Source organism: Epinephelus moara, chromosome 4 (assembly GCF_006386435.1).
Source record: "Epinephelus moara isolate mb chromosome 4, YSFRI_EMoa_1.0, whole genome shotgun sequence".
NCBI classification, from domain to species: domain Eukaryota; kingdom Metazoa; phylum Chordata; class Actinopteri; order Perciformes; family Serranidae; genus Epinephelus; species Epinephelus moara.
Window position 1 is genome coordinate 12,775,179 of NC_065509.1, and position 27,163 is coordinate 12,802,341.

Consider the following 27,163-nt stretch of genomic DNA (forward strand, 5'->3'; position numbering starts at 1 on the left):
TTAAAGGCGGTTGGTGACAAGTGGTGAAACAAGACGACAGAACGTCATTCCAAATATGGGTTTACAGCCCCGTTGTGGTGGGGGTGGTAAGTCATGTGACCACAGTTTGATTAGTTTATAGCCTAACAATAGCTATTTACTTCTGACAATTGCATTGACACTTAAAAAAACATTAAAGTAGTGTTCACTTGTGAAGATTATCTTGCTGAACAAAACGTGTAAGTATTATAAATGTGCCACAGAGCTTATTTTCGTCAATAATCCAAAATATAATGGAAAAATCCCATTGCCGTTTTGACGAGGGAACCAGTGAGACACTAACGGTTTTCTTTAAATCGAAGTTGACAATGTGAATAAATCATGACCACAATCATCTGTATAAAAGCTTACTTTATGAAGCACAGACTAAATATTCAGTAAATATGTCCTTTACATAGTATAAGCATCCTGTCAAAGAACAGTTCAGATATACAAACAAAACAAACAAAAAGACAGATCCAATGCCGACATCAAAGTGCCCAAGTTGTCTTTTTGTTTTTCTTTTTTTTTTTTTTTTTTTTAAATAAAACATAACAATCAACAAATATTTTTTTTGTCACAATCCTATATTACAGCACAGGCCTACCCTAGAACATCGGGAAACAATGGTTAGCACAACAGCCAAAGTGACTATAAGGGGAAGTCTCCCTGTAAGAAAGCAGTTATTTATCCTAACAATACAGCTTTATAAAATGGTACTTCCTCTCTGAAAACTCAGCTCCACTTCAGCGTTTTGGTCTGTACAAGGATCCGGCTCCAGGATTCCAGCTGTGATTCCAGGTTTCCAGCCAAGTCCCAAAAGGATCTCAGATCCTATCAGTCACTATTAATATGATATACGAAGCAACAGAAGCGCTGTGTCCAGAGCCAAAGACTGATCATACTGTCGATATCCACAGCTCTGGTTATGTCAACATGCTTCTGTGCCACACTGAGGCTGAGTGAGGGCGCACTAAGCTCACTGATCTACAGTTGTGTCATAAGCAAATTACGGAGAAAGAGAAAAGGGGTGTGTGTGTGTGTGTATGTGTGTGTTTGGGCAGGCTGGGATCTATTAAGGTGCTCACAAACAGCAGTACTGCCACACCTACCACCACATCCACACTTCCTCAGATTACACAAGTCCTCCTTCCATAAGAAACAGGCGTAATATGTTGTGTTCCTCTGTTTGGAAAAACATGTGCTGGATGTCTGTTCTGGCTGTTCTTAGCTGGCAGAGTCAGTCATACTCAGAAAACCAAACCAGTCTTCTTAGAAAACAAGTCTTTTCTCCTCGTCATCCTCCACGTGGAGGATGTTTTGATGGCTACTCTGCTGGTGGAGTTGTTTTGCTGCTCATTCCAGTACGCTGACAGGTTTCTTGACTTAACACGTTAAGCTGGAGCAGTCCTGCTGCTACACTCTCCAATCAGCCAGTCTCTGTCAAAGATAGGCCAAGGCCTGTTTTCCCAAAAACATGTTCAACTGTTAAGAAGAATGGCAGTGGAAAGAATACATCAGTATGAGTAAATGTCCATTACGAGGCCAAGCAAGCTGTGAAAGGTCAATGTTAGCAATCAGAACATAAGATTGGTTAGACTTTCTGTTTTAAAGGGGACCTGTGATGCTTATTTTCTGTTTCAATGATGTTTTGTGGGTTTGTATTGGAACATGTTTACATGCTTTAATGTTCCAAAATACTGTCTGATTGAATATAGATGTATTCACCCCGTCTCTTTAAGCCCCCTCCCAAAAAGCCCAGTCTGCTCTGATTCGTCAGTGTGTCCGGGTCTTCTCCATCTTGGCATCTCTGCACTGTCAATGCAATCTGAGAATGACTGTTACGAAGTATAGCTGCACTTTCTACTGTGAGAAATCACCTAATAACCAAAGTCTTTACAACTGGACATATTCCAGCGGGAACATGATTCAAAATTTGGGAGAAAACGGCAAACTCACAACCAGGACTGCATGTTTCCCTGACAATAGCATATAGCCACATACGACAGTCAAAGACCGTACAAAAAAATAGCCATAGCTACCATGACGTCACCTCCAGGATTTTTTAGACTCCCGTTTTGAAGCCTCGAGTTTGGCATTTTGGCCGTCCCTATCTGGTTTTTTTTGGACCCAGAAGTGACCATGTTTGTACGAGAAGGTGGAGATGTGGAGGAGCAAGGGGTGGATCTGACTCCTGGACAGCAGCAACGCCTCACAGGCAGCCTGTCACTCAAATGGCCCCACCCTTGAATGTTTAACTTTGAGCCTTAATTTTAAAAAAAATTCAGTGTCTTGAATGTTGGAATTAGCTATCGAGACCAAATCTGTTTTTGAACCAGGCTGTGAACATGTTTATTTCTGCTGTAAAGTTGGGCATTTTAACACGAGGTCTATGGGGATTCACTCGCTTCTGGAGCCAGCCTCAAGTGGCCATTTGAGGAACTTTTTGGCAGGTTGCCTTTTGGTAGCAGTGTACTTGCAGCCAGGGAGCGACTGTAACACAGTAAAGCCTAGGGATTCACCGATCCGATATCTGGATCAAATATCGGCCCTGATATCATTAAAATAGATGGATCGGGTCTCGGAAAATGAAACCTATACCTGAGGCAATCCTTTCCCTTTAAATCTATTGCGATGCAAGCTACGTCATACGTCATGGAGCACAGGAGAGAATCTGATGTGTGAAGGTATTTCACACTATTTCAACTGCTGTTGCACAATTGTTTATTTTGTTAAAAATAAATAGTTCATCATTGCATTAATCTGTTTCATCTTGTTTCATTTTATCTTAGGAAAGAATTGTGTAGTCATCAATGCCTGATGTCTCTAGTCTTTTCTGTTCTACATGTAAAGGTATATAGCTTTTTAGGTCAACCATGGTATCGGATCGGTATCGGGTATCAGCTGACACTCAAAGCCACAGCATCGGGATAGGTATCGAAACTGAAAAAGCTGGATCGGTGCATCTCTAGTAAAGCCACAGTTTTATCACTACCAAAAGCTTCTAAAACAAAATGTTCACAGTCAGACATGTTCCACCAAGAATATGATCCGAAATTGGAGAGAAATTAACATTAAATTTACGTTAGCATGTAGCTACATGTAACAGTAATGGCTCTGTAATATAAACACTATTCAGAGTATTCAGAGAGTATTAAGAATGGTGCATGGCCTGACGTCTTTGCTCACAGGGGTTACTTTTACATGTGGTTACCTCATTATTTGAAACCTTGGCCATGTTTGATATGAACATGCTTAATCATAACATTTCATATATGCCAGAAAATAAAGAAAAGCATCATAGGTCCCCTTTAAGAGATGAGGTACATATTTTGTCACAAAGATGATGTCTGCCTCCGTGCTGAAGATGCTTTTGAGAGATCCAGGCCTCATTGTGATGGCGGTCTTATTCAGCAGAAGGCCGTCGGATTGATTCTCACCAAACATGCTTTATAAATTCTTCATAGAAAAACTTGACCCTGCTATATTTACTTCTTCCTGTTGCCTACTGCTTCAACATCTCAACTGGAACTGCTTAAAAAGAGCATGCTGATGCACACACACACAGACACATGCATGTGCACACACACACACATACACCAGCTGACCCACTCATACGGTATGCCTCTCACCCACTACTTCCTGTTCTGCCCTTCACATCTAACTTAAGAAACCTCACACTCAACCATATATTGTTACTTATATCAGCTCAGTGCACACTGTTGTGATATAAGAAGAGTAGTTTGTGGGATAAAACAGAACATGGCACAGTGCTTTCATTCAGTCACATACCGCTCTCCTCTTCAGTTCAGATTTGATTTGTTAGAAAAGCAAACAGAATAATTGAATACGCGTCAGTATTTGGGGTAGCGGCAGCTTAAAAATCACAGACACAGACTTGTGATCTCTCTGACAAGTGACTGACTAACACTCTCTAAATCCCTCAACATCTAATGTCAAGGTGCCCTTGGGTAAGGCACTCAACCTCCAGTTCCTCTGGTGGAGCAGCTTAGTGAACAGTTAAATCCACAGTTGTTCCTTTTGGCAGCTCCTTTACACTTACAAATGTTAACTGTATGAATGTCGAGACGGAAAAAGAGCGAGCATGCTCAGTGTAAACCCTTCCTGGGGTGAATAAAGGTTTGGAGAATTAAATAAATAAATAAATATGCTATACATGGCAGGGACTTGATCCTTCTGAGAAGTTCCTCTGAGAGTTTTTTGTAACTCTGGGACAGATATGTTGTATCTTCACACACCACTGTCCACCATCACTGTAGGTCCATACACACGCCTGTGAGCGGCTGGGTGTGTAAACACGAAATAAAAGGCCAAAATGCTACAGTAGTACCATCTCCATCTGAATCACTGCCTGACTCCTGGACTGCAGGACGAAGACAGGACAGAGAGGACAAAGGCAAACCAGTCTGTCTCTCACTCTTTGTCCTCTTTCTGGCCTTAAACTGATACTTTATAAATTACTCAAAGCTCTGCTCGTAACTAAAAACACATGTCCACTACAGACAACTGCATTGCTCTGAGTGTAATTTCAAAATAATACTGATGATGTTGTTATAAATAGTGATCACAGTTGTGATCATTTTAATGTGCAATAATAAAAGTTCAAAGGACTGAGGTTTGGCAGGGTCACTTGTTGGGTCTTCATCTTCTTCATCTATTGCTCAAGGAAAGAAACTTATCATCAGGGTCGATAAAGTCTGGGAAGGATAGTGACATGTGTCATTTCTCCTGTTGCTACCGACCTTCATATTGTAAGTACAACAGGAGGAACGGAGGAGCCCAAAACACAAAATTCTAACAGAAAAACCCAGTCAGAGGTTGGAGGATTCAGCTGGTTTGGCTTGGAGGGATGTTGTTTTGTGGGCTGTGGTCACCGGTCCTCCTGCCTCCCCTCAGCTCCTCTGTCCTGGAGCAGTGCATCCAGTGGCCCTCCCGTTCAGCCCGCCTTGAGCCTGACTGATGGATGGAGAGGACTGCGTCTTGCGGAGGTAGCACTCCCGGCCAACCAGGCCGCCCTCCATGATCAGGCCACCCATCACGCTGGCCTCGATCTTCTCAAGGTCGTCCGTCTCTGCACGGATTTTGGCCTGCAGGAGGTTGATGTACGTCTCATACCGAGTCTTCTGCTCAGAGAGAGGGGAGAAGAGGGAAAGTGAGACCAAAAGAAGATGAAACAAGAGGCTAAAGCACACCTTCCTGTTAAATTGTGATTTATTGCTCATATCTGTTTTGTTTTTTTTTGGATGTTTAAATGAGGCCAGTATCAAATTCCATTCCTGAACTGACCAATGTGTGCAAAGGAACAACAACAAAGACATCACATGCAGAACACGGTTGAACGGAAGTAAACGTGGAGGCTATTGAAGTCAGCATTAACAGTCTCGTTTATAGGTGCAGGAGGAGCCAGTGAATTTGTGAGTAGATGATAACAAAGACAAGCCCCCAGGAACAGAGCTGGGCTGTAAAGCCAATTTGACATAGTGGCCAAACCGTGAAATTTCGACTTCCAGCTCTGTCACAAGATGCCATGGGGGCCAAAAAGACTTTTCCCATAGACTTTCACTGGGAAAGAGACATCTATAAATCAGTGGGGATTTTTTTTTTCGAGGCAAAACTAATTCCAAGTGTAAACACTAAATATCCCTTATTTAAATGGTTATGACATAAAAGTTGCAAAATTTACTAACAGCCTAATTCAGAGTTATTTTATGTCATTCATGTGAGTGAGCCCGAGGCCGAGTGGGTGGGAGTCAAGGTTGAAGGAAATGCTAGTGTGTCTGCTCTATGGGCCCATGAAAGATGCAGAAGATCAGAGAAATTTCATAACTGGAAGTTGAACTTTTTTTGGCTTTATGCGCCAATGAGAATGAACGGGGCCCCTTTATCCAGCTCTTTTTATACATCCATGGCGTGGATGCGAAATAACCAGCAACGGTGGGATCATGACATGAATAGCTTCAATGAAACACATTTCATCCAAGATTTCAGAAAGTCAAGGGCTGCTTTCAGATACATGTGTCAGCGCCTCTCCACACAAGACATCTGCAGCAAGAAACTAGAGTGATGTAAAAGTCACGAGTTCTGATATGGCCGTTTAATTTAAGGTTGCATTGCAAAAAGTTAGACATTTATCTGATGTAGGACCACATTTGTAAGTGGCCAAAATCGAAATTGAAAAGATCAGATTCCAATGTGATTCCTGTTGTTCACATAAAAATCTAATGTGGGCCACATTAGCCTGCAGTCTAAACACAGCCCAATCTCAAATTAATTTCATAACTGGCTTTAATTTATGCTATCTTGAAAACGTATTCTACATTTGGACAGAGCTTCTGTTTAATATTTAGCTTAATTGAGGCATTAAAGTCCGGTGTGTAGGATTTGGTGGCATCCAGCAGTGAGGTTGCAGAACTGAAACTTCTCCCGTGTGCCAAGCATGTAGGAGAACTGTGGTGGGCGACACAAAAACGCAAATGACCCTATCTAGAGCCAGTGTTTGATTTGTCCGTTCTAGGCTACTGTAGAAACAACATGGCCTTGTTAAAGAGGTTCTACTCCTTATGTTGATATAAACGTCCCATTCAAAGGTAATGAAAACACAATGATTCTTATTTCCAGGTGATAAGAAACTAATGAAAGCATTTGGCAATAGATCTTTAACCCTGCACACTGGACCTTTAATGTGAGGACTGATGGTTAAATGCAGTTAAAACACAAAAGCTACATCTATTTTTCCAATAATGAGATTTTCATAGAAGAAACTGATAGTTTCAGTTATCATGAGATTTTATGTGCGCCTCTGAAAGTCGTCCTTTCTGCTGATCTGATGAAAACTGAAACATTTTAAATGATATACTTTGGAAAAAATAGGAGTATGGGTATGAAAAGAGAACAGCAAACAAGTGACACTGGCCATCTGTCATGCCTTTTGGTCTCTTGGCTGCCCTTTAACTTGAAAAAAAAAAGAAAACCCAACAAAACCATAAAACCCTATAAAAATGAAACATAAAAAAGCAGACAAATTAACTGGAGCTGTACCTCGTACGTGAGGTAGTGCTCTTTGAGCCGGTACTCCTCCCACTCGCGGCTTTTAGGGTCGGCTGAGGGCGAGTTTTTCCGGTGCTCCTCCAGCTCCAGGCTCATCTGCTTCAGCTTGCTCTCGTGACTCAGCAGCTGCTCCTCCTGAGCCAATCACAACCCAGACAAAAACCAGAAGACCCCCAAAACAGCCAATCAGATGCAAGGGGACACAAATAGAATATGCAAAAATGCCCAACCCTGTGTAGAGACTTTTAATGCATAAGGATTCTGCATGCTGCTGTGATGAACTGTATATTATGTACATGCAAAATATCAGTCATAACTAGATATTGATTGTATTTACACTAATATATTATGTTTCTAGGGGGAAAATATGAGCCTGCAGAGTGTGTCAGCTGCTGTACTCTATGTCATCATCTGTGTGTGTGTGTGTGTGTGTGTGTGTACCTGTTTGAGCCTGGTGGATGAAGACGGCAGGATGGGCCGACAGAATTTCTTCATGGAGCCGATGGCAGCAGGGAAGGCCGGAGCGGAGAACAGCGCTGCCACCAGGTTTATCCGAAAGATCCAAGACATCATTTCCTCCTCGCTACTGAAGAGAGAGAGAGAGAGACAGAGAGAGTAAAGTGAGATGTCGCTGAGGGGCGAGAGAGCAGGTGAGTACAGGGAAAATTGTTTGACTGATGTATATTTTGTTTGCCACATTCACACGTTCTTTCACAAGACAAAAACCTGGTACATTCAACTGGCTGAGGGAATTACATTAAATATACAACTGTTCCAGTTCATTGACTGATTCTTCATCTCTACTTACTATCAACTATTATTTTGACTCGGGGTGTCCCTGACTAAGAACTAAGTAGTAGTAGTAGAAGTGAGTATATAGTGAGTCAAGTCTTGCCTATTTTCAAGTGATGGTCAAATCATGTTTTTGTTTTGTTTTGTTTTTTTAAATAATGAATCCATATCTTTCTTTTTGACACCTGGCACCAGGAGGAGTCTTATTTTAGTTGTATTTTTTGCCCCCTCTGTTTTAGTGTTGTAAAAAATATCGATTTATCAATGTACATTAATTCTGATTATTTGAAACTGTTTAAATCTTATGCCCTCAATGTAAATTTGTATTTTTGAAAATGGCATGAAATTTTGCTATTTTTCAAGGTGTTGTATCGAAGTTATAAATTCCAGTATCGTGACAACACTAGTCTGTTTAAGCTTTAGGCCAATGTATCTATATTATATATAAAATAGCAAAAAACAGCCAAATTATTGGCAGAGAAACATGTGACTTATCGCTTCGCTGTTGTTTCATAACCCACAGACAGCACTGTTTTTCATGTGTCGGTGTGGCGCTGTCCGTAGCTATGAAACACAGCGAAGAGATGGACAGATAGACAGAGCCTATCACTTAGTTTGGTTTGTTGGTCTGTCACAATAACTTGTCTTTGCCTTGTCCCAAGAACAACTGTGATAAACAATATTATTATTATTATTATTATTATTATCATTTTATGCCAATGATATAATGATAATATATTGCATGTATTATAATGCAAGTACACCCTTAAAAAGAGCAATTCATTTTTAATTCTTAGGACTATTCAGACTGTGTATTTGGAATATAAAGAAATCATATTTTAAAAAAGTAACTAACACCAATTAATACATACAAAAAAGGTACCGAAAAAACTTCAATCAATAACCAAGACTATTATTTGCTTATCATTTAAATTAAAAGGCCTACATTTGGGACAGGCATCTTTATGGGACAGGTCTTTAATTCCTCTCAAACAAAACTGTTGCTCAAAACAGAAAGGGACCACAATCAAATTGTTTATTTAAACCAGTATGAATATTAATTGTTTAAAAATCAGGCTTCAGATAACATATTAATTATGAATCATTCGTTTGATCTAGCTCCGACAGGCAGAGTATTAGAGAGAGAGACAGTGAGTTACAGCAATTGAGGATTACTGCACCCAGCATACTGATACAACACCTCTTTATGATGAAAAAACAATACTCACAACTTGGATTAATTTTTATCCTCAGATTCTTTCGATCTGAGGACCCTGACGGACTAAAGGAATATGAATAACTTACAGAGAAATCAAGGAATGGACACATAATTTGAGGTAGCCAACAATCTGGTTTGATTCATCCGAAGAACGTCTATAAAAAAGAACTGCTTGGCAACAAGACGGGGCGTCAAACTGACACAGGCGTTTATTTGTCAAAAAGGGACTGGGCGTTTAATTGGGACAAAAACAGAACCACGTCCTGCAGTCGGCTCCCGTGTATAGATGGCCTGAGAGCCGGGCACTTTGCTGGTGGATTTATGGAGTGGAGGATGAAGGTGTTGGACAGTAAAAGTACAAACAACTGACTTTTTGGCTAGTTAACAGCAATTGACAAGCTAATGACTATCAGGACTGTGCCTCTACCACTCAAAAAATGCAGTTGCAAACTACTGGTAAACTACACTGTGTCGACTTTGAGGTTTTGTTTTGTTGTTTATCTTTCTTTGGACTTGTGCAAGTAGGTGAAGGTAGAGAGGGAAATAAGGGAGAATCCCTGAACCCAAGTCTTATAATGGTCGGGAAGACATTACTGTTTATTATGGCATCATGTTGGATAAAATGTTGGTGGTATAAAATAGCAACAACATCACTGGCCAAAATACATGTGACTATCACTTGGCTGTTGTATCAGAACCCACAGACAGCTGTGTGTTGTGAGCAGTGGACGGGCCTGTGTGTGTAGGTACTGCACTGTTCTTAGTGCTATAACAGAGCAGAGGAGATGGACAGGCAGAAAGACATAACACATCACTTCAGTCTGCCTGCTTGCTTTTTGTTTCTACATTTTGCATTATTAAGTACTTTATAAATTCTGTTATGGAAGAGGCAGCACAATCAGTTCATCATCATCACCAAAGTTACAAGATGGTCCAGTGATAGTGTACTTAATGAATTTGGGCAATGCCATTCACTGAAAACTTTCGCATACATTTTAAAACTTAAAAGAATGTGTATAAAATGGAAAGATCCATTATATCTGTCTTATTTCCTGTACTTTTGAGGCTGAATGAAAACATCTTAAATTCAGCCTGGATGACTTACGGCGCGTGCAGCAGAAAGACTCTCCAGTCTGAGGTTTTGAGCTTCAGTACATTGGCTCTCTTGCTGTAGTCAGTGGCACGAGTGGCTAAAGCATGGTGGATCCGCACTGCGTTCTTCAGGTCCACCTCTGAAATGTCAGCGTCAGGCTTGTACTCATCCTGGGAAAGTAAAGGAAAAAACTATTCGTTAATGTTGTTATGATTCAGTCATTTTGTCTCTTATAGCTTGCATTAGAAGAGTAGCTTACATTTAGTTGGTATCTGTAGGAAACAAATGTCTAAACTGACGTCACTCAACTTCATTCTGAGGAACAGTTCTTATTAAAGAAACAATGGACCTAAAAATTAGCAACTATTTCTATATATACATCTATGACATAATTAAGTTAAACCATGGTGAAAATATCACACTGCTAGTGACAGAGTGGAAGCTAATTCAATTCATTGAGGTTGAACATTTCACAATGGTATATGTGGTTAGTACAGCCCTCCTACCAGCAGGGGGAGACAAACACACAGCAGAGCGGCTATGCCTCATTTCCTCCCTTAATGCTCTCTCTATCTCAATCCCTCTCCAACACACACACACACACACACACACACACACACACAGGAGAGCAGCTAGCAGCATCCACCACCGCAATGACGGCGGTGGTGGTGGATGTGTGTTTCTATGGTAACAGAGCAGAGGACGAGATGCGGTACCTTCTGGAGATATAAGATCATCCCCTTCAGGACCGCATAGAACTTCTTCCAACCACGACGACCCCTCGGGGCTAGAAGAGAAGAAATGAATAAACTTTTCTGACATATTTTTTTTACAGTTACTTATAAGGAATTTGTTTATTTCAGTTAATAATGCATGTGTACGTGTGTGTGTGTGTGTGTGTGTGTGTGTGTGTGTGTGTGTGTGTGTGTGTGTGTGTGAATGTCCAATCACTTACTGCGTTTGCCGTCCATGTCAGCGTGGCTCTTGCGGGTCAACACTCCATGTTTGTAAGTGACGGCATTTAAGAGAATGGGAATGGCAATGAAAGGGTTACTGCCGTCCGTTACCCTGGCAACACGCTTACTCCCGCCCTCACATTGCTCCTCCACCAGCTCTGACAGACTCTTCCTCAGCTCCTCCTCCTCACTGCACACACAAATACCCATTCAGATAAACCTGAGCAGCACATATTCAAGTGTACTTACTTCTGAAAAACTCACATACCCCAAATACTTCTCCTTTTGATAAACACAAAATGCATACTCACACTGCCCACTCCAGCTTCTCATTCTTGATGGAGTTGTACAAGACCTGTGTGAGTACGGCAAGAAAGGGGAGAAACTGTAAACATTTTCTTTTAATTGGATTGAAGGGTTCGAATGTAAAGACAGAATTAAATTCTGAGGCTAAGACTTAAAGGATCAAGCTGACAGATGTGGTTAGAGCTGGGTGACATGGAGAGAATCAAATATCCTGACATTTTTGACCAAATACCTCCAAATCGATATTTCGACGATAAGGTTGACTAATGGTGCTTTCACAAAATATTTACACAATGAAATTTTTGATCAGTCATCACCAGTAATGTGGATATAATAACTAAGTGGGTAAAGGCTTGTGTTGGGAAGAAACTCGTTACATGCAACAAATTACGCAATAAATCCCAAAATAACCGTAATTGCAATCACTTAAAATATATATTTTTTTTTTCTCAGGAGAAAATCTGTACCTTTAATAAGTCTTTAGGGAAGTCTTTGCCATTGTTGAGGCCGTCTAGATTACTGATAAACTGTTGGCAGGACATCTTCTTCCCAATGTTCTGAGGAGAGGTAAACAAACAGACAGAAACAAACAAACAAGACAATCAATTCAAGATTCAGATAAAAATTTTACCTTGCTGAAACATTTAGATTTTTTTATATGTGGGTTGGCAACTTGATCAGTGTTTAGTTCAGCTCAGTATCCGCAGTTAATTTTAACCCAGTTTTAGCTGCTCCAACCTGAATGCAGTTTTTCAGCTATCCACTGGGTGGCAGTGTAATGCAGCAGGTTCTACTGGTAGAGGTGGTGAGAGCGGTTCCACCTCTATTAGGGCTCATGGAATATCAGCTTACCACACATTGCCTAGTGTTTTAACCTCTAATTATGATGCATCATTAGAAAATGAAAACAGAGGGAGGTGTGTGTTACTGCCCCTTTCTGCCTGAATAAAGCCTTCAACCTAAACAGATACAGATGTGACACACAAACTGAATTGACTCGCTGCTGTTACAAAAAAAGGGGGGGGAGATTTGGTTTGTTGCTTTTTATTCGCATTTTCCTCTGAAGTGGCCACGTAACAGAGAAGACAACGCTCCTCCCTTTTCCAGGAAAAGCACCCAATACCCAGGATGGGATGTAACATGCGTCGCAAAATGTTTTATGCTCCATTTACTCATAATATCCGGCAAATAGGTAACGTGGTGTAGTTCACAGCCATTATCCAAATGGATAGAGTCCTGAATATAGAAATGGACTTATATTTTAATGCAATGGTTAGTTTCTTACTAAGTTCAAATCTGATATTATGAAAAGTATAGCCTTTCTAACATTAAATCTGCTGTTCAATGTATTTAAATTTTCACGCTAATGTAGATAATGTGATTTGCAACACTGCACAGGAGAAAAAGGGCAGATCGACTGCATTTCTCTTTGCTTAAACCAATGCTGCATTTTATTATAAGAAGAACAAGTTAAAATTAAAATCAGCTGTTGACTCTTTCATTTAGGTAAATAATTTTTAAGCAACTAATTTTTTGTGCTGCTGAAAAAACAATGATTGAAAAATTGATATATCGCTGTGTGTGCATCCTTTATTAAGAGCAAAATATGACATCAACTTCAAAATCATGACTTAAATTCTATCGCTAGCTGACAAGAGGAGGTACAGATGTCAATGAGGACAGTGTTAATGCTATAAATATACTTACCACCTGCAGGGTGGAGGGAGACCAGGGGGCCAGATTTGGTTAGCAGGGGAAGGATTTGAAAGGGAGAAAAGGAAATTGAAAAGAGAGAAAGGAAATTAGTTAGAGGAGGGATATTCACTAAACAGTACTATTAGCAGGGACAGGAGGGGCGAGGAAAAGCAAAGCACAAGACCTATGATACTGATCGTGTTATGCTGCCCGGACCACAGTGCTCCAGTTTAAAACTGAACAGATGAGACTATTCGAGGAAAGGAGGAGACAGAAACAGGTCAGAAAGTAGGCCGCGGAGGAGAAAGACAAAGAGAGAGGAGAGGGTAGCGGGAAGAAGGAGAAACACACAGAGAAGATGATGTGAATGGAGAAGTGTCACTGCGGACAAATGGCTGTCTTTATACTTTGTTCTGCAGATAGATTACAGGAAGGGGAATCCTGACTAAGATGGAGAGCTACAGTACATACATGTCCGTGTAGATCGGTGTTGAGCAGCATAAGGGCGCAGGTTAATGTGTGGGCTCCATCTGCAACAGCACAATACACAAGGCCGAGGTCAGCTAAATGTCATGCCACTCCTCTACACACACACACAAATTTATGTAAATGCAGTGCCATACATTCCTTTATAGTTCATGCAGACACAAATCACACACACACCTGCACAGCTGTATAAATAGCCGCCATGCTAAAATAATTTCAGCTAATGCTGTGTCTGATCTGAGTTGATTCAGTATTATTATGCGAGTAGGAATAACTCCAACATTGCAGTATCAGTATGCTGCAGTCATGACTGTTTGTTTAACTGGGATCAATATGGAGAACTGTAACAGTATTGTACGATTGACGTACACCCTGTGGTGTGATATTTTGTACAGCTGTTATGACTTTTATTCTTACAGTGGAAACAGACAACTTTTCAACGCCCCCAGCATTTCTAAGTGGTATTGGCCAGAATGGCCACTGTTCCAAAGACAACGGGATCACTTTCTGTTTTCCTCAGAGCCTAGCAACTACCACAGTTTCCACAGTTCTTTAAGTTGTTCCATCTTCCACCTTTTCTGTTACTGGGGACAGTAACTGCAAAGAAATTACACTGATACTCTTTGGTAACTGGGAATGGTTACCAATAGCTACCAGGGAAAACAAAAGCATCATCCTCTTCCTGTTTTAGTTATGCAATGGTTGACGCACTTCCTTTGTAAATCAAGCCTTCATTTTCCCGGGAGATCTTACTCAGTGGCAGACAGAATTGCACCTTGAAAGACTTTTGGGAACCAATCTAAACGCAGATGGTGTCATAATTCTGTCACCACTACATTGTGCAATCAACATTTACTTCATGATAATAAGTTAAAGCAAAACACGTGTTTGTTTCAACGTTAATATTGTGCCTCATACCGTCAGTGTCATCCCCATCATCACCCTCGTAGCTCTGACCTTCAGAGGTGAGTGTTTGTGGGTTGCAGTGGCAGAAGCGTCTGGAGAAATGTACAAGGACCCTCTCTCTCTCCTGAGTCTCTCCCATCAGTGGAAAGGCCTTTAAGAAGTTCCTGTCACACACAAATGACACCACAAGGTCAACTGGTTTCCAGTAATACATCTCTGCAAAGTATAGGATTTAATCATGCACCTGACATCTTTGTTGAAGACCTTACCAAAAACATTTTATCCGAACTATAACAGTCGAGCCTGCTTGAAAAAATGTGGCCTAGTGGTCATGTTCTCTGTAGTATTGTCATAAGGAAGGATTGTGTCATCTTTCTGTGTCTGAATCCACAGGTTTCCAGTCCTAATTTTATACTGTGCGTTTTGAGGTGAAACATCAACGTAGAGTGGAAACACTGTACACTCAATTACACAAATAGTCCCTCAACAGAAAAATAATCTACAACTATTTTGATATTCAATCATTATTCTAGTCATTTTTCAACCAAAAGCATCAAATATTTGCTGGTTCCAACTTCTTAAATGTGACAATTTGCTGTTTTAATTACATCTTATTGTAAATGTAATATTTTGGGGATTAGTGCTTTTAATTGAACAAAGCAAGACATGTGAAAATGTCACCTTGGACTGTGAGTAATTGTGATGTGTTATTTATACATTTTGAAAGACTAAACGATTAATCTGTTTATCAGAAAACAATCAGCAGATTAATCAAAAAAAGTATGCTGTGTAAAAGAATATTGGCTCACTAAGACTAAGACAGATTAAAGCATTAGCAGTAACCTTTATAAAAAAGAACTTTTTGTCATATTTGGTCCCCCAACACTAAAATGTGTTCCTGAAAATCTTTGAAGCGAGAAAGAGGCAACACAGTGACAGATTCTTGACTCATATTTGACCAGTGCTGCCTAGTCTGACAGTTTGACTGCAGTTCACAAGCAGTGACGGACATGATCGACAGCTGCATTACAGACTCCTCAGCTGTGATTAGTTGTTTTCATTCATGTGCGGTGAGGCCATTAGAAGCACTACAGATTATTTGTATCATGTACTGCTGCGTGGATGCAGTGAAAGTTTCAGCAAATACCACAAAAAAGTTTTTTTAAAGTTACCAACTACAGCTTTAATACTGATAACCACAGTAGCCTTCAATAAACCATTTAGATGTATAAAGTATGATGAAATGTTGACAATTAAGTTTAATTCCTACTACATATTACTATGGCTATACTATGAGTGATGCACCATATTGGAATCCTGGATCGAAACAATACCCAAATGAATGCAGGACGTTCCCAACAGTATGCTAATCTAGGCCAGTCTGAAGTGCACACATGAGGACTCTTAACTGCACACCGTGGGCTGAAGGGAGCCGTCTGAGACAGCAACATGTCAGGTACAAGGCAGTGATGCACTCTGCAGCTGTCAGCTACACTGGCTAACTGTACTCAACACGACAGCTTGATTAGCACAATGCTAATGCCTTGTGAAGAGGGACAAGTGAAGAATACACACACACGCCCGCATTTGTACAGATGTCTACATCACACACTCATCACTTCCAAGTGCTGACTGCGCTTTACCTCAGGGCTCGATCCAGCGACAGGCCGGAGAAATCAAAGAAGCTCAGGTACTCCGATGCCACCAACTGGCTGAACTCGTTACTGCAGAGAGACAGAAAAGAGCATCAGCACATCAACGTGGCACTGTTTGAATGTGTTATATAAATGTCTACTGTATTAGAGAGTGCTCTTCTGGTGGTGTTATAAGAATAAAGTAAGCTTGTGCCAGTGTGTTTACGTGTTTATAAATCAATTAGGTATTCTTACATGTGGATCCATGTCTCATCCATACACCAATACTGAACATATGTAGTCATGTAAACATGTTTTCCTCTGTTGCTGGTGATTATTCAGTCCATCAGTCATCATGTGTGCACATGTTACTGTGTGTGTTTGTGTGCTCACTTCTTGCCCAGGTGTCTGGCCACATCACAGCGCTTGAAGCCCTCGAGGTGATAGAGGCGCTTGGCCAGCCTCTTGGCGGCCTCACAGTCGGCTCGGCAGCCATTGGCCAGAGTGTCTGTGCTGCCGCGCTCCAAACGCTCCAGACTGCCCAAATCACACTCCTCTGAGTCAGACAGCACGTCTGTGAGGTTGGCATCACTGGAAGAGAGAACATACGCACGCACGCACGCACGCACGCACGCACACACACACACACACACACACACACACACACACACAAACACAAAAGCAGGTGCCTAGGTTAATGAATGGAACACATGTCTGTCGTTACACGCCCACTCACTTAAAACTAGACACAGGAAACTGAACTGCTGAGCATAAAACTGAATTACATAAACATATGCTCACATACACACAAACAAAGAGGTTTAAATGACTTGTTATGACACTGACCCAGTTTCCCTGTCACTTAATATCCTACTTTAATGCAGTGAATCTAAAGGCTGATTATAATGCCGCAGCAGCTTTCACCTGCCCCAATCTCTTCCAAAAAGCTCCACTAATCTCAGACTGTTAACCTCTAACATAATTTGAGTTTAAGTGCTGCAATATAAAAACCTCAATTCTATTTTTTCACTTCCTCGTTTTCAGGCACATGTAGCGTGGAAGTCAATGAAGTGAGCTTTTCACTGATAAAGGTCCAAAGACTGAACAAGTCATGCTCTCTTTGGCCTCAAGTGCTCCAGTCAACTTGCCCTTGAGCAAAACACCCAAATGAAAATTTAAATTGTCCATCTCATGCTCATTGTCTATCACTAGGCTGTCTATCCCAGCTGTGAATGGGTGTATGTGTGCGACCATTAAGCAAGGCGTTCCTGTGAAAGACTGAATGTACTCATTCACCCCTGCAGGAGTAGTTAAGGTTAATAAAAACTTAAATGCCAAGTAGCTGAAGACACCAGAGGGAACACACAGCTTTTATTGCCATGACTTGCAAAGTCTGCATGACTGACATGTTCTTGGACATTATGTACCCTATTTGAAGTTATAATCATTTGCAAGGATTTCCTTTGACATTGCAATGTGGTACTGTCTCAAACTAAAATGCATTAAAAACTATATATACTGAATTAGAAACTATTGGTGAAAATTATGAAACCAGCTTCCTTTCAGGTTCATTTCAGTTCACTGACTTTCACTTTTATTTAGAGACACATTTTAACACAAGAAGAAAACAAGCATGGATTTACAATAGCTACGACCTCTATTTCAGCATCCTCGGGCACAAACCATAAAAACAGAATAACAGTAGAATGGACATTCTCAGTCGAATCAACACAGCAGCGGCAATTTTAATGCGTAACGCTGCCATCGCAATCACTGTGGCAGGCTAACTTCCATATAAACAAACAACTTACAGCAAATCGTGTACTTACAAGGGTGAAGTTTTGCAGTAATGACCAAACAAGCAGTGTAGTAATAACATTATGTTTCCATATAAGCAGTCCGTTGCTTTTAAAATGTCACAGTAACTGCGATTTCCCTGTGTCTTTTGCAGCCAATGATGGGATGTTTGTGAAAACACAATGAATATTACCGTGGCGGCCTCTGAAGAACGAGTGAGAGCCGCTGCTCAGTAGAACAGGCGGAGAAACTGCAGCATGCTTTCACATCTAACTTGGTGAATAAAGGATTCATTGTCACCAAATCAGAGCTGGTAATTGTTGGAACAGAGGACTGATTAATTGGTGATGATTACTGGTGCTTTAGTTTGTTTCTGTCGAGTTTGAATGAGGATTTTGTTATGATGAGTTAACCAGGCAATTGAGCCAACGTTAGTCTTGGTGTGAAAAAGAGAAACCTGAATTGGTGTATGGGTGTATTTCTCTGTTTAGCAAGGATAACAGGTATAGGAACTAGCCAATGCAGCATTCTCAAACTAGTGAGTATGACACACCTTATGGCCCCACTGATGTGTTGTCACCATAACAACTAACAAAAATCGTCTTTTTTTTTTTTTTTTTTGCACTAGTCAATTTACTATGGCAAACAGATCAATGACCTTTCTACTCTTTTTATTTGGGGAGATTTTTTTGGACCGACTGCCTGACTAACCAACAAAGTGAGGTAAAAAGGTGCTGGTCACAACTAAAAAGGAACTCTGCTGAGTCCAGTGACACCTCCTACAAGCGTCTACAACAAATGACCCACAACAGTTTATGAGTTATGAAAGAGGCGTGTACAGGGGGCGGGGCTCACCCAGCAATCAAAAAGGAACTCTACTGAGTTCAATGATGCCTCTAGTTTATCAGCTATAAATGGTGATGTGGCAAAATGGTGTGTGTGTGTGTGTGTGTGTGTGTGTGTGTGTGTGTGTGTGTGTGTGTGTGTGTAGGTACAACCCCGATTCCAATAAAGTTGGGACACTGTTTAAAACGTAAATAAATACAGAATGCAATGATTTGCAAATCCTTTTTGACCTATATTCAATTCAATACAGTACAGAAACAAGATATTCAATGTTCAAACTGATAAACTTTTTTGTTTTTTGTAAATATACACTATTACACAATTTGATGCCTGCAACATGTTCCAAAAAAGTTAGAACAGGGGAAACATAAGACTGAGAAAACTGTGGAGTGCCCAAAATACACCTGTTTACAACATTCCACAGGAAAACAGGTTAACTGGTAACAAATTAAAGTATCATGATGAGGTATGTAAGGGGCATCCTTCAAAGGCTCAGTCGTTCACAGGCAAGGACAGCACTAGGTTCAAGACTTTGTGTAAAACTGTGTTGGTAAATAGCCCAACAGTTTAAGTACAATGTTTCTCAGCAGCACACAAATTTCACCATCTAAAATCCATAATATCATCAAAATATTCAAAGAATCTGGAGAAATCTCTGCACATAAGGGGCAGGACTGAAAACAAATATTAAATGGCAGTGACCTTTGACCCCTCAGGCTGCACTGCATTAAAAACCAACATGGTTGTATAAAGGATATTACTACATGGACTCAGGAATACTTAACTATAGTCAGTTAACACAGCTCATTGTTGCATCTACAGATGCAAGTTCAGACTCTACCATGCAAAGTGAAAGCAAAACTTCAAAAACATCCAGAAATGCCACTGACTTCTCTGAGCCTGAGCTCCTCTGAGATGGACTGACACAAAGCGGCAAAGTGTGTTGTGGTCTAAAGAGGAAAAAGACCATCCAGACTGCTACCAGCGCAAAGTTCAAAAGCCAGCATCTGTGATGGTATGGGGGAGTGTTGGTGCCGATGGCATTGGTGACTGGCACATCTGTGAAGGCACCATGAATATCGAATGTTACATACAGGTTTTGGAGCAACGTATGCTGCCATCCAGATGACATTTTTCCAGGGACATCCCTGCTCATTCTAGCAAGACAATGAGACACATTCTGCAAATATTATGACAGCGTGGCTTCATAGTAAAAGTGTGTGGGTATTGGGTACTACGTATACTGGCCAGACCTGACCCCTATTGAAAATGTGTGGCACATTATGAAGTGCAAAATACGACAAAGGAGACGTCAGACTGTTGAGTAACTGAAGTCATACATCAGGCAAGATTGGGAAAGTATTTCACTTTTAAAACCTCCTGAATGCTTACTGAGTGTTGTTAAAAAGGAAAAGGTGATGTAACACAGTGGTAAACATGCTCCTGTCTCAATTTTGCAACACGTTGCAGGCATCAAATTCAGAATGAGTGTACAATAAATGAATAAATAAATAAAGCTTATCGGTTTGAGCATTGAATATCTTGTCTTTGTACTGTATTCAATTAAATATAAAAGGATGTGGATTCTGTTTTTTATTTACGTTTTAAACAGCATCCCAACATTTTTGGAATTCACATTTTATATGTCAGTCTATCTGTATGTGTGTGTGCGTGTGTGTCTGTGTGTGTCTCTTCCCATAGTCTGGTCATGGTTGTGAAACTGTTTAGAAGTTATGCACCTTTTTGTCATAGGCCACTCCCACTGTCACATCCCTTTACCCAACTGACAGGAACACAGACACAGCCCTTCACATACACACACTTTTTCCTTCATGCCAAATTTCAACCTCGTAGGGCATAAAACTGGCTGCAAATGGGTGGGAAATTTTTTTGGACCAACCAATCAACTGACAGAGCGAGCTATAGAGCTGCTGGTCGCAGCTAAAAATGTCACTGGCAATATTACTGAGTGTGAATAATGTGTGTAGAACCAATAAACCAATAAAAGCTTACGAGAAAAGAACACTTGAAGAACTGAGGCCAGTTTAGGGACACCGTTTGATGAACTGATCAAGACAAGGCCTCACACTCTGTATAACTGTTAGTGTCATCAATAGCAGTGAGAGAATCAAGAGTATTAATTAGTGCCCTACTTATTTATTTATGACTTAGTGAGGTAGTTTGATTAAGGTATTGAGTTGTGCCCACTGTACTGCATTGCACTTTGTGCTTTGCTACACACTACAGTTCATCAGTGGGGAGTTAATTATCCTTTTTATTTGGACTTTTAACACCCAGTGCTGATGGTTTGCTTTTCATTACAAGTTAAAAACATCTAACATTCAAACAAAATTGCATGACTTTTAATATTATCCATGCTGAAAGGTACAAACATTAATTGCATCAATTTTGTATTAATACAAATCAGCAGAAAACAGGGAATTAAGTATTTGTTAAGAAACACATTCACCTCCATCAGTTTCAATGGCTTTTCCTCATTTCCTGTCAGTGTGTGCATCTGCGTGGCACCGTCAGCATTCTCGCCAGATGATTCAGATGTTTTTTGCATAATCAGATCAGCCCAATTGCATTACCTTCACAAATTCAATACATTACGTGCTGTTGTCATAAGGGATTTGCCAGTTACCATGGATACAGCGGAAGCAAAGTGTCCTGTGCTGCTAGAAGAAGAAGTAAAGGGATTGCAGATTATCTTGAGGCTGTCTGCCATAGTTTTGCGTCGTGTGGCAAAAAGGGGCATCGGAACAAAACTGACAAATAAACACAAACAACAACCTATTTTCCAGAGTCAGTCCCCTGCCCTCACATGCTGAACGGCTGACTGCACACTACACCCCTACAGCTGACCTCTACAAAAGGCCCTGATTCCCCGCTCCAGGCAAGGTTACACCGTCCTGTCTCCACTGATTCATTAGGCTCTTAGTATCACTCTTCATTTGGCCTCTGACCTTGGACCAGTTTGCCTTGGGACACACTCCAAGGAGCTACGGCCCCCAACAACACAGCTCCCAGGGTCACGGGAACACATAAACCCTCTGCCATGATGAGGTGAGTCATGCAAACCTCACCACCTTATCGCCACGGAGCATCACTGCCAAGAATGACAATAAGATTGCAGATACAGTGGGGTGAAATCAGTTTCACTTGCAGGGTGACTGGGCTCATCCTTAGAGACTGGGTGGGGAGTTTGTATATCCGGGAGAAGTAAAACCACCGTTCTTTAGTGTAGAGGTGGTTTGGGGATCTGGTTAAAATGCTTCCTGTGCGGTTCCCCCTGGAGGTATTCTAGACGTGTCCGACAGGGAGAAGACCTCTGGCCAGACCCAGATTCTGCTCAATGGACTACATATCCCACCTAACCTGGAAAAGTCACAAGAACCCCCTTTGAGACCCAGACAAGTGGTTGAAAATTGAAAAGTGTGTGTATGGAAATATATACATACTACACAAAGGAATAAACACACACATATAGACTCACACAAAATAAAATGAGACTGTGGTAAGCCATCAAAACAATATCCAGCCCGGTGTTTGCAGTGAAATTGCTTTCGCTTGTCTGACCGTATTAATTCACTAGACTCAGAGAGACCTCATAAATCATTCAAAGCTCATATCAGTCATGGGGCTAAAATGATGCCATGCTCCCCCAAGTCACTGCTGTCTGGCAATAATAGAACCCGCACACACACAAACACAAAATGACAGTGAGAGAGACACAATATGAAGTGTCAGACATCTAGTGCAGGCCTTTTGTGCCAGGATACTTGGCGTCACTGAGGGCCAAGTGGCACACACTAAACCTATTTGTCCATCTAAAGGCGCAATTCTGTATCCCCAGGCCACACATTCATCCACTGTGACCGCCACTCAGTCTGTGTGTGTGTGTGTGTGTGTGAGTGTGTCAGAGATAGAGAGCATGATGGTGCATGCCAGTGACTCACACACTAATCTCTCTGGCTGTGCATTACCCGTACCCACACCTACAAGGTGTGTCTGCAGGTAAGGTGTATGTGTGTGTATGTGTGTGTATGTGAGTTTTGGAAGGGGAGGGTCTTAGTAGCGTCTCCCATGAGGGTAATCAACTATTATGGGATTAACTGGATTATGAAATTCTGTTATTTCACAGACTGGTCTTTTATTTTCATTTACTTTGATCAATGGCTAGCTGACATATCATAGGAACACACACATGTGAGGGCTCTTTGTGTGTGTTGTGTCAGCCAAGTCATATGCTGAGGCCTGTAGATATAATCTCTGGGAAAAAAACACAGTTGCAGTATTGAACTCTTAAATGTAAAACAAGCAAAAAGGACACCTCCAGCCACGAAATCGTTAATTAACGTTATTTGCATGTTTGTTTTCACACATAAGTATTGACACTGTTGGGTCATCCACTAAGGCTGTGCTGGGTACAAGTTGGGTCATATTGACTTTTTAAAAACTGCTGGTCACTGTTCAAAGTACAAGTCGGACATGAAAATAACAGTTAAGAACATTTGGGCATCCTTAAGGTGGGCTTTAGCTACAAATCTTTATTTAGTATCTCAATTAGGGCTGAAATCCATCAATAAATTGCTGGATAATATAATATTCAACAATAATTTGACAAAAAAAAGTTATTTTTAAAGCAAAAATTAAAACAAAAAACACTTGTTCCATCATCTCTGAGGATTTTCCTCTGTTTTACTTTAATTGTAAACTGAAAATCTTTGGGTTTTTGGACTATTGGTTATAAAAATCAATTTGATTATTATTATTACATTATTTTGAGCACTGGGAACTTGTTACAGGCATTTATTAATTAATAATCAATGAACTGACTGACCAAAAAAGCATTAAATGATTATTTGACCATGAAAAAAAGGTTAGTTGCAGCCTAGTCTCAGTATCACATTTAACAACAGCAATCTTATAACTCTTGCCTTACTAAATGCCACTTTAAGTCCTGATAAAGAAAAAATGGAAATGTATGGTATAAGTGTGCTAGATCTCTCTAAATCCACTACATTGATTGGCAGGCACTTGAAGCCCTAAAGGAATATGGCTTACCATATGAGATTTTTTTAAAACACCGTTTAGGTCACTTTTATCCCTATATTGGTGCCATGTACAAGCCCATACATAAATATAATATAAGTACAACCGTGATTTCTCGTCAGAGTGGAGTTACAGTACAGCTACCTCGTTATTTCCATTTTGCCACGCAGCATAATGTCAGTGTTCCCACCCATTTTGACATGTAATCTCAACACAATTCTCTGATCTGTATGAATATGAAACTTACAGGAGTTGCAGCAAAAAGTCGAAGTGAACATCATATTCCTCTTTCCACATCGTCTCTCGGAAATTTGGCAAGCAGCGGTTGAAGGCGCGCTGAGGTCCGACCGCCTCATCATCCAGTCGGTAAAATCTGCATCGGCCCGGTTTCTTATTCAACTTCAAGCCAAATCACATTTCTTCAAAGCGGAAGTCGGCTCATAGATAATTACAGCCTATTCGGGTGATAAACGAGACCGTAGCGTCGTTTCACCATAGTGTCAACAGGCAGGGAGTGTGTTAGGAGTTTTTTCCTTGAAGTTTGTTGGCTGCCTGAACGCTCCACAGAGGAGAGGATGTTGGGGGCGGGGCAAACGACCGGACAGACTTTTCCTGATGAATTGACTGTTCCTAGTGGTGGCTTTACAATGGCCCTGTGTGTCCCGGCCAACACAACTTCCTCTGCATTTAAGTGAAAGGCTCTGAGCCAGCAGATCAGTTAAATATCAGCGGGACGTCCTGTATTTGGACGCAGTTCACTAAGCTGCTTTCCAACATGTAGTCATTTTATGTGGTTATTTCTGTACATCCCTCTAGTGTATTGCTTCAACATGGCTCAGCGAGCATGGATGCAAGACAGAGTAAAGCCACCTAAAAAGTGTAACCTAGGAGAGAAAAATGCAAAAAAAAAAAACCCTCCTATTTTTAATGTCAAATGAGGACACCGAATTAGGTGTTGAGCTTAACTGATACAGGGCAGGATATAAATAGTAAAAGTGCTTTATTAAGGTCACTGAAGATCAGTGACTACTGCATTATGTAGCTCTGCATCAATGTAAATAATGTATAGTAATATGAGAGTACACAGGCACAGAAACTAATCATCACATGTTTCATGATGGATTATGTCCCTATGACACACACACACACACACACACACACACACACACACACACAAACACAGGCTTGTATAAGACACATTGACACATCCCTGCACACTAACCTAACCATCTATATCCCTCCTTCCTCTTTCTCCTCTGGTGGAAAGAAGAACAATGGCAAAATCAGAGAACAGACAAGCAGCTGTAGGGTCAAAAGTACAAAAATTTGGGGGATGAAATGGAAGATGAGAACAGAGACAAAACCCTGCAGCCAGGTTCTGCACATTATTAAGCACAGACAACAATGACTAAGTTTCCTTGGCGACAACAATAAAGCTGCTATCCAGTCAGCACTGGGAGCAGAATACTTTTTTAGACCGAGCAGACACTGCTGAATACTGATCACGCATCACTTTTTCGAGCAGCTCACTACCATGACTCATGGCTAACCTTTGTCATTTACACACCATGGATTTTCACAGACAGCAGAATTTATAAAGCTGTCGTAGCACAGATGTGATGTTCTCATGGCAGCCGGCACATGGGGGAAAAACTGATTCAGTGTTTTGAGCTGTTAGCCAGAGGAGGATTAACCAGATAAGTGCTCCTCAATAACATATGCAGTCTATTAAAAGAAGTCCATCGTTTCTGCGCTTCAATCAGTCATTCATATTGTCATAATGCCAAAGATAGAGTCAAAAAAGCAGCTCAGGTGGTCGTCCAGTGTTGCTTCTTCTAGCTGTGTCCTAGAAACCAATAAACTTAAAACAGAAAAAAGTTGCACAAGGTCACTAGAAGGGTCATGGGACTTTGCCCATTAAATCCACATGTGTTTTGTGGACTTAGAGAAGGCTTATGACCATGTTCCCCAGGGAGTCTTATGGGGGGTATAGCTCTCCGGCCATTGCTACGAACCATCCGGTCCTTACATAAGTGGACTGAGAGATGTGTGTGTATTCTCAGCAGGAAGTCAAACATGTTTTGAGTGGTTGTTAGACTCCGCCAGGGTTGTCCCTTGTTACAAATCTGTTTGTGATTTTCATGGATACGATCTCAATGCACAGCTGGAGGGAGGAGTGTCTGGTTTGGGGACCTCAAAATTGCGTGTCTGCTCTTTGCAGATGATGTGGTTCTGTTGGCTTCATCAGACTGTGACTTCCGGCACACACCGGAACGGTTTGCAGTCAAGTGTGAAGCAGTCAGGATAAGAGTCCAAGTCTTAGGCTATCGTCCCTGCTGGAAAACGGTGGATTGCCCCCACTGGGCTGGGAGTGAGAGACTGCCCCAAGAGAAGGAGTTCAAGTATCTCAGGGTCATGTTAATGAGTGGGGGTTAAATAGAGCGTGAGATCGACAGACAGCAGATTGTTGTGGCGTCAGCAGTAATGTACACATTGTACTAGACTGGAGCTGAGCAGGGAGGTGAGGATTTCGATTTACCAGCTGATCTATGTGAGGAGCTTAGACATCCGGAGGGAGCTCAGAGTAGAGCTGCAGCTCCTCAGTGCCAAAAGGAGCTGGTTGAAGTGGTTCTGGTATCTGATCTGGATGCCTCCTGGGTGCCTTCCTTTGGAGGTTTTCCAGGAACATGCTGAGATTATAAATGTCATCTGGCTTGGGAACACCTAGGGATCCCCCAGGAGGAGCTGGGAATTGCTGCTGGGGAGAGTGACGTCTGGACTACCTTGCTTAGCCAGCTTACACCACAACCCAGCATTCAGAATATAGATGTATGGATTGTTTTGTAACTGTAATATCTAGAGCCAGCATCAACCACTATTGGTGTTAAAAAATATCATTACCATACTTAGTTAATAGATTATATTACAGCCTTTAAGGCTGCTACATTAGAAAATGATTATATAATCACAAGTAAATTACTTAATCTTGAAATGGCTTTTCTAACGTGCCAACCTCCAAGAGCTGAAAAATGAAGCCAACATGGACGTGCCGAAAACTGCAGTTGTTTGAATGGCCATTTGAGGATGTTTCTGGATGTCAGTCAATCCTCATAGAATGTCCAACTTCACAGCAGAAATATACATGTTTACAGCCTGGTACAAAAAACAGTTTTTCCATTCATTACAACTTTTCAGGTGATACATTTTTATAAAACTCACCCATTTAAATTATATTAAGGCTTAAAGTTATGCATAGCCTAATTAAGGGCAGGGCCACTTTAAGTGACAG

The 27,163-nt window shown here is 41.0% G+C and overlaps 1 protein-coding gene across 2 annotated transcripts in view; it reads right to left on the reverse strand.

The window, feature by feature from the left end:
• Positions 1–373: 373 nt before the first annotated feature.
• The window catches only part of psd2 (pleckstrin and Sec7 domain containing 2), a 46,884-nt gene continuing 20,094 nt past the window's right edge, over positions 374–27,163 (reverse strand). The window contains exons 4-15 of one of the 2 annotated variants that reach the window (XM_050041744.1): positions 16,567–16,764; positions 16,183–16,263; positions 14,591–14,703; positions 13,619–13,677; positions 11,920–12,009; positions 11,458–11,501; positions 11,146–11,336; positions 10,907–10,977; positions 10,203–10,360; positions 7,528–7,672; positions 7,078–7,221; positions 374–5,162 (exon numbers count right to left, since the gene is read on the reverse strand). In XM_050041744.1, coding sequence (XP_049897701.1) covers positions 4,932–5,162; positions 7,078–7,221; positions 7,528–7,672; positions 10,203–10,360; positions 10,907–10,977; positions 11,146–11,336; positions 11,458–11,501; positions 11,920–12,009; positions 13,619–13,677; positions 14,591–14,703; positions 16,183–16,263; positions 16,567–16,764 — 1,525 coding nt within the window. In that variant the 3' untranslated portion in view covers positions 374–4,931. Of the gene's footprint in view, positions 5,163–7,077; positions 7,222–7,527; positions 7,673–10,202; positions 10,361–10,906; positions 10,978–11,145; positions 11,337–11,457; positions 11,502–11,919; positions 12,010–13,618; positions 13,678–14,551; positions 14,704–16,182; positions 16,264–16,566; positions 16,765–27,163 lie in introns of both variants that reach the window. The other variant, XM_050041743.1, reaches the window with a different exon arrangement.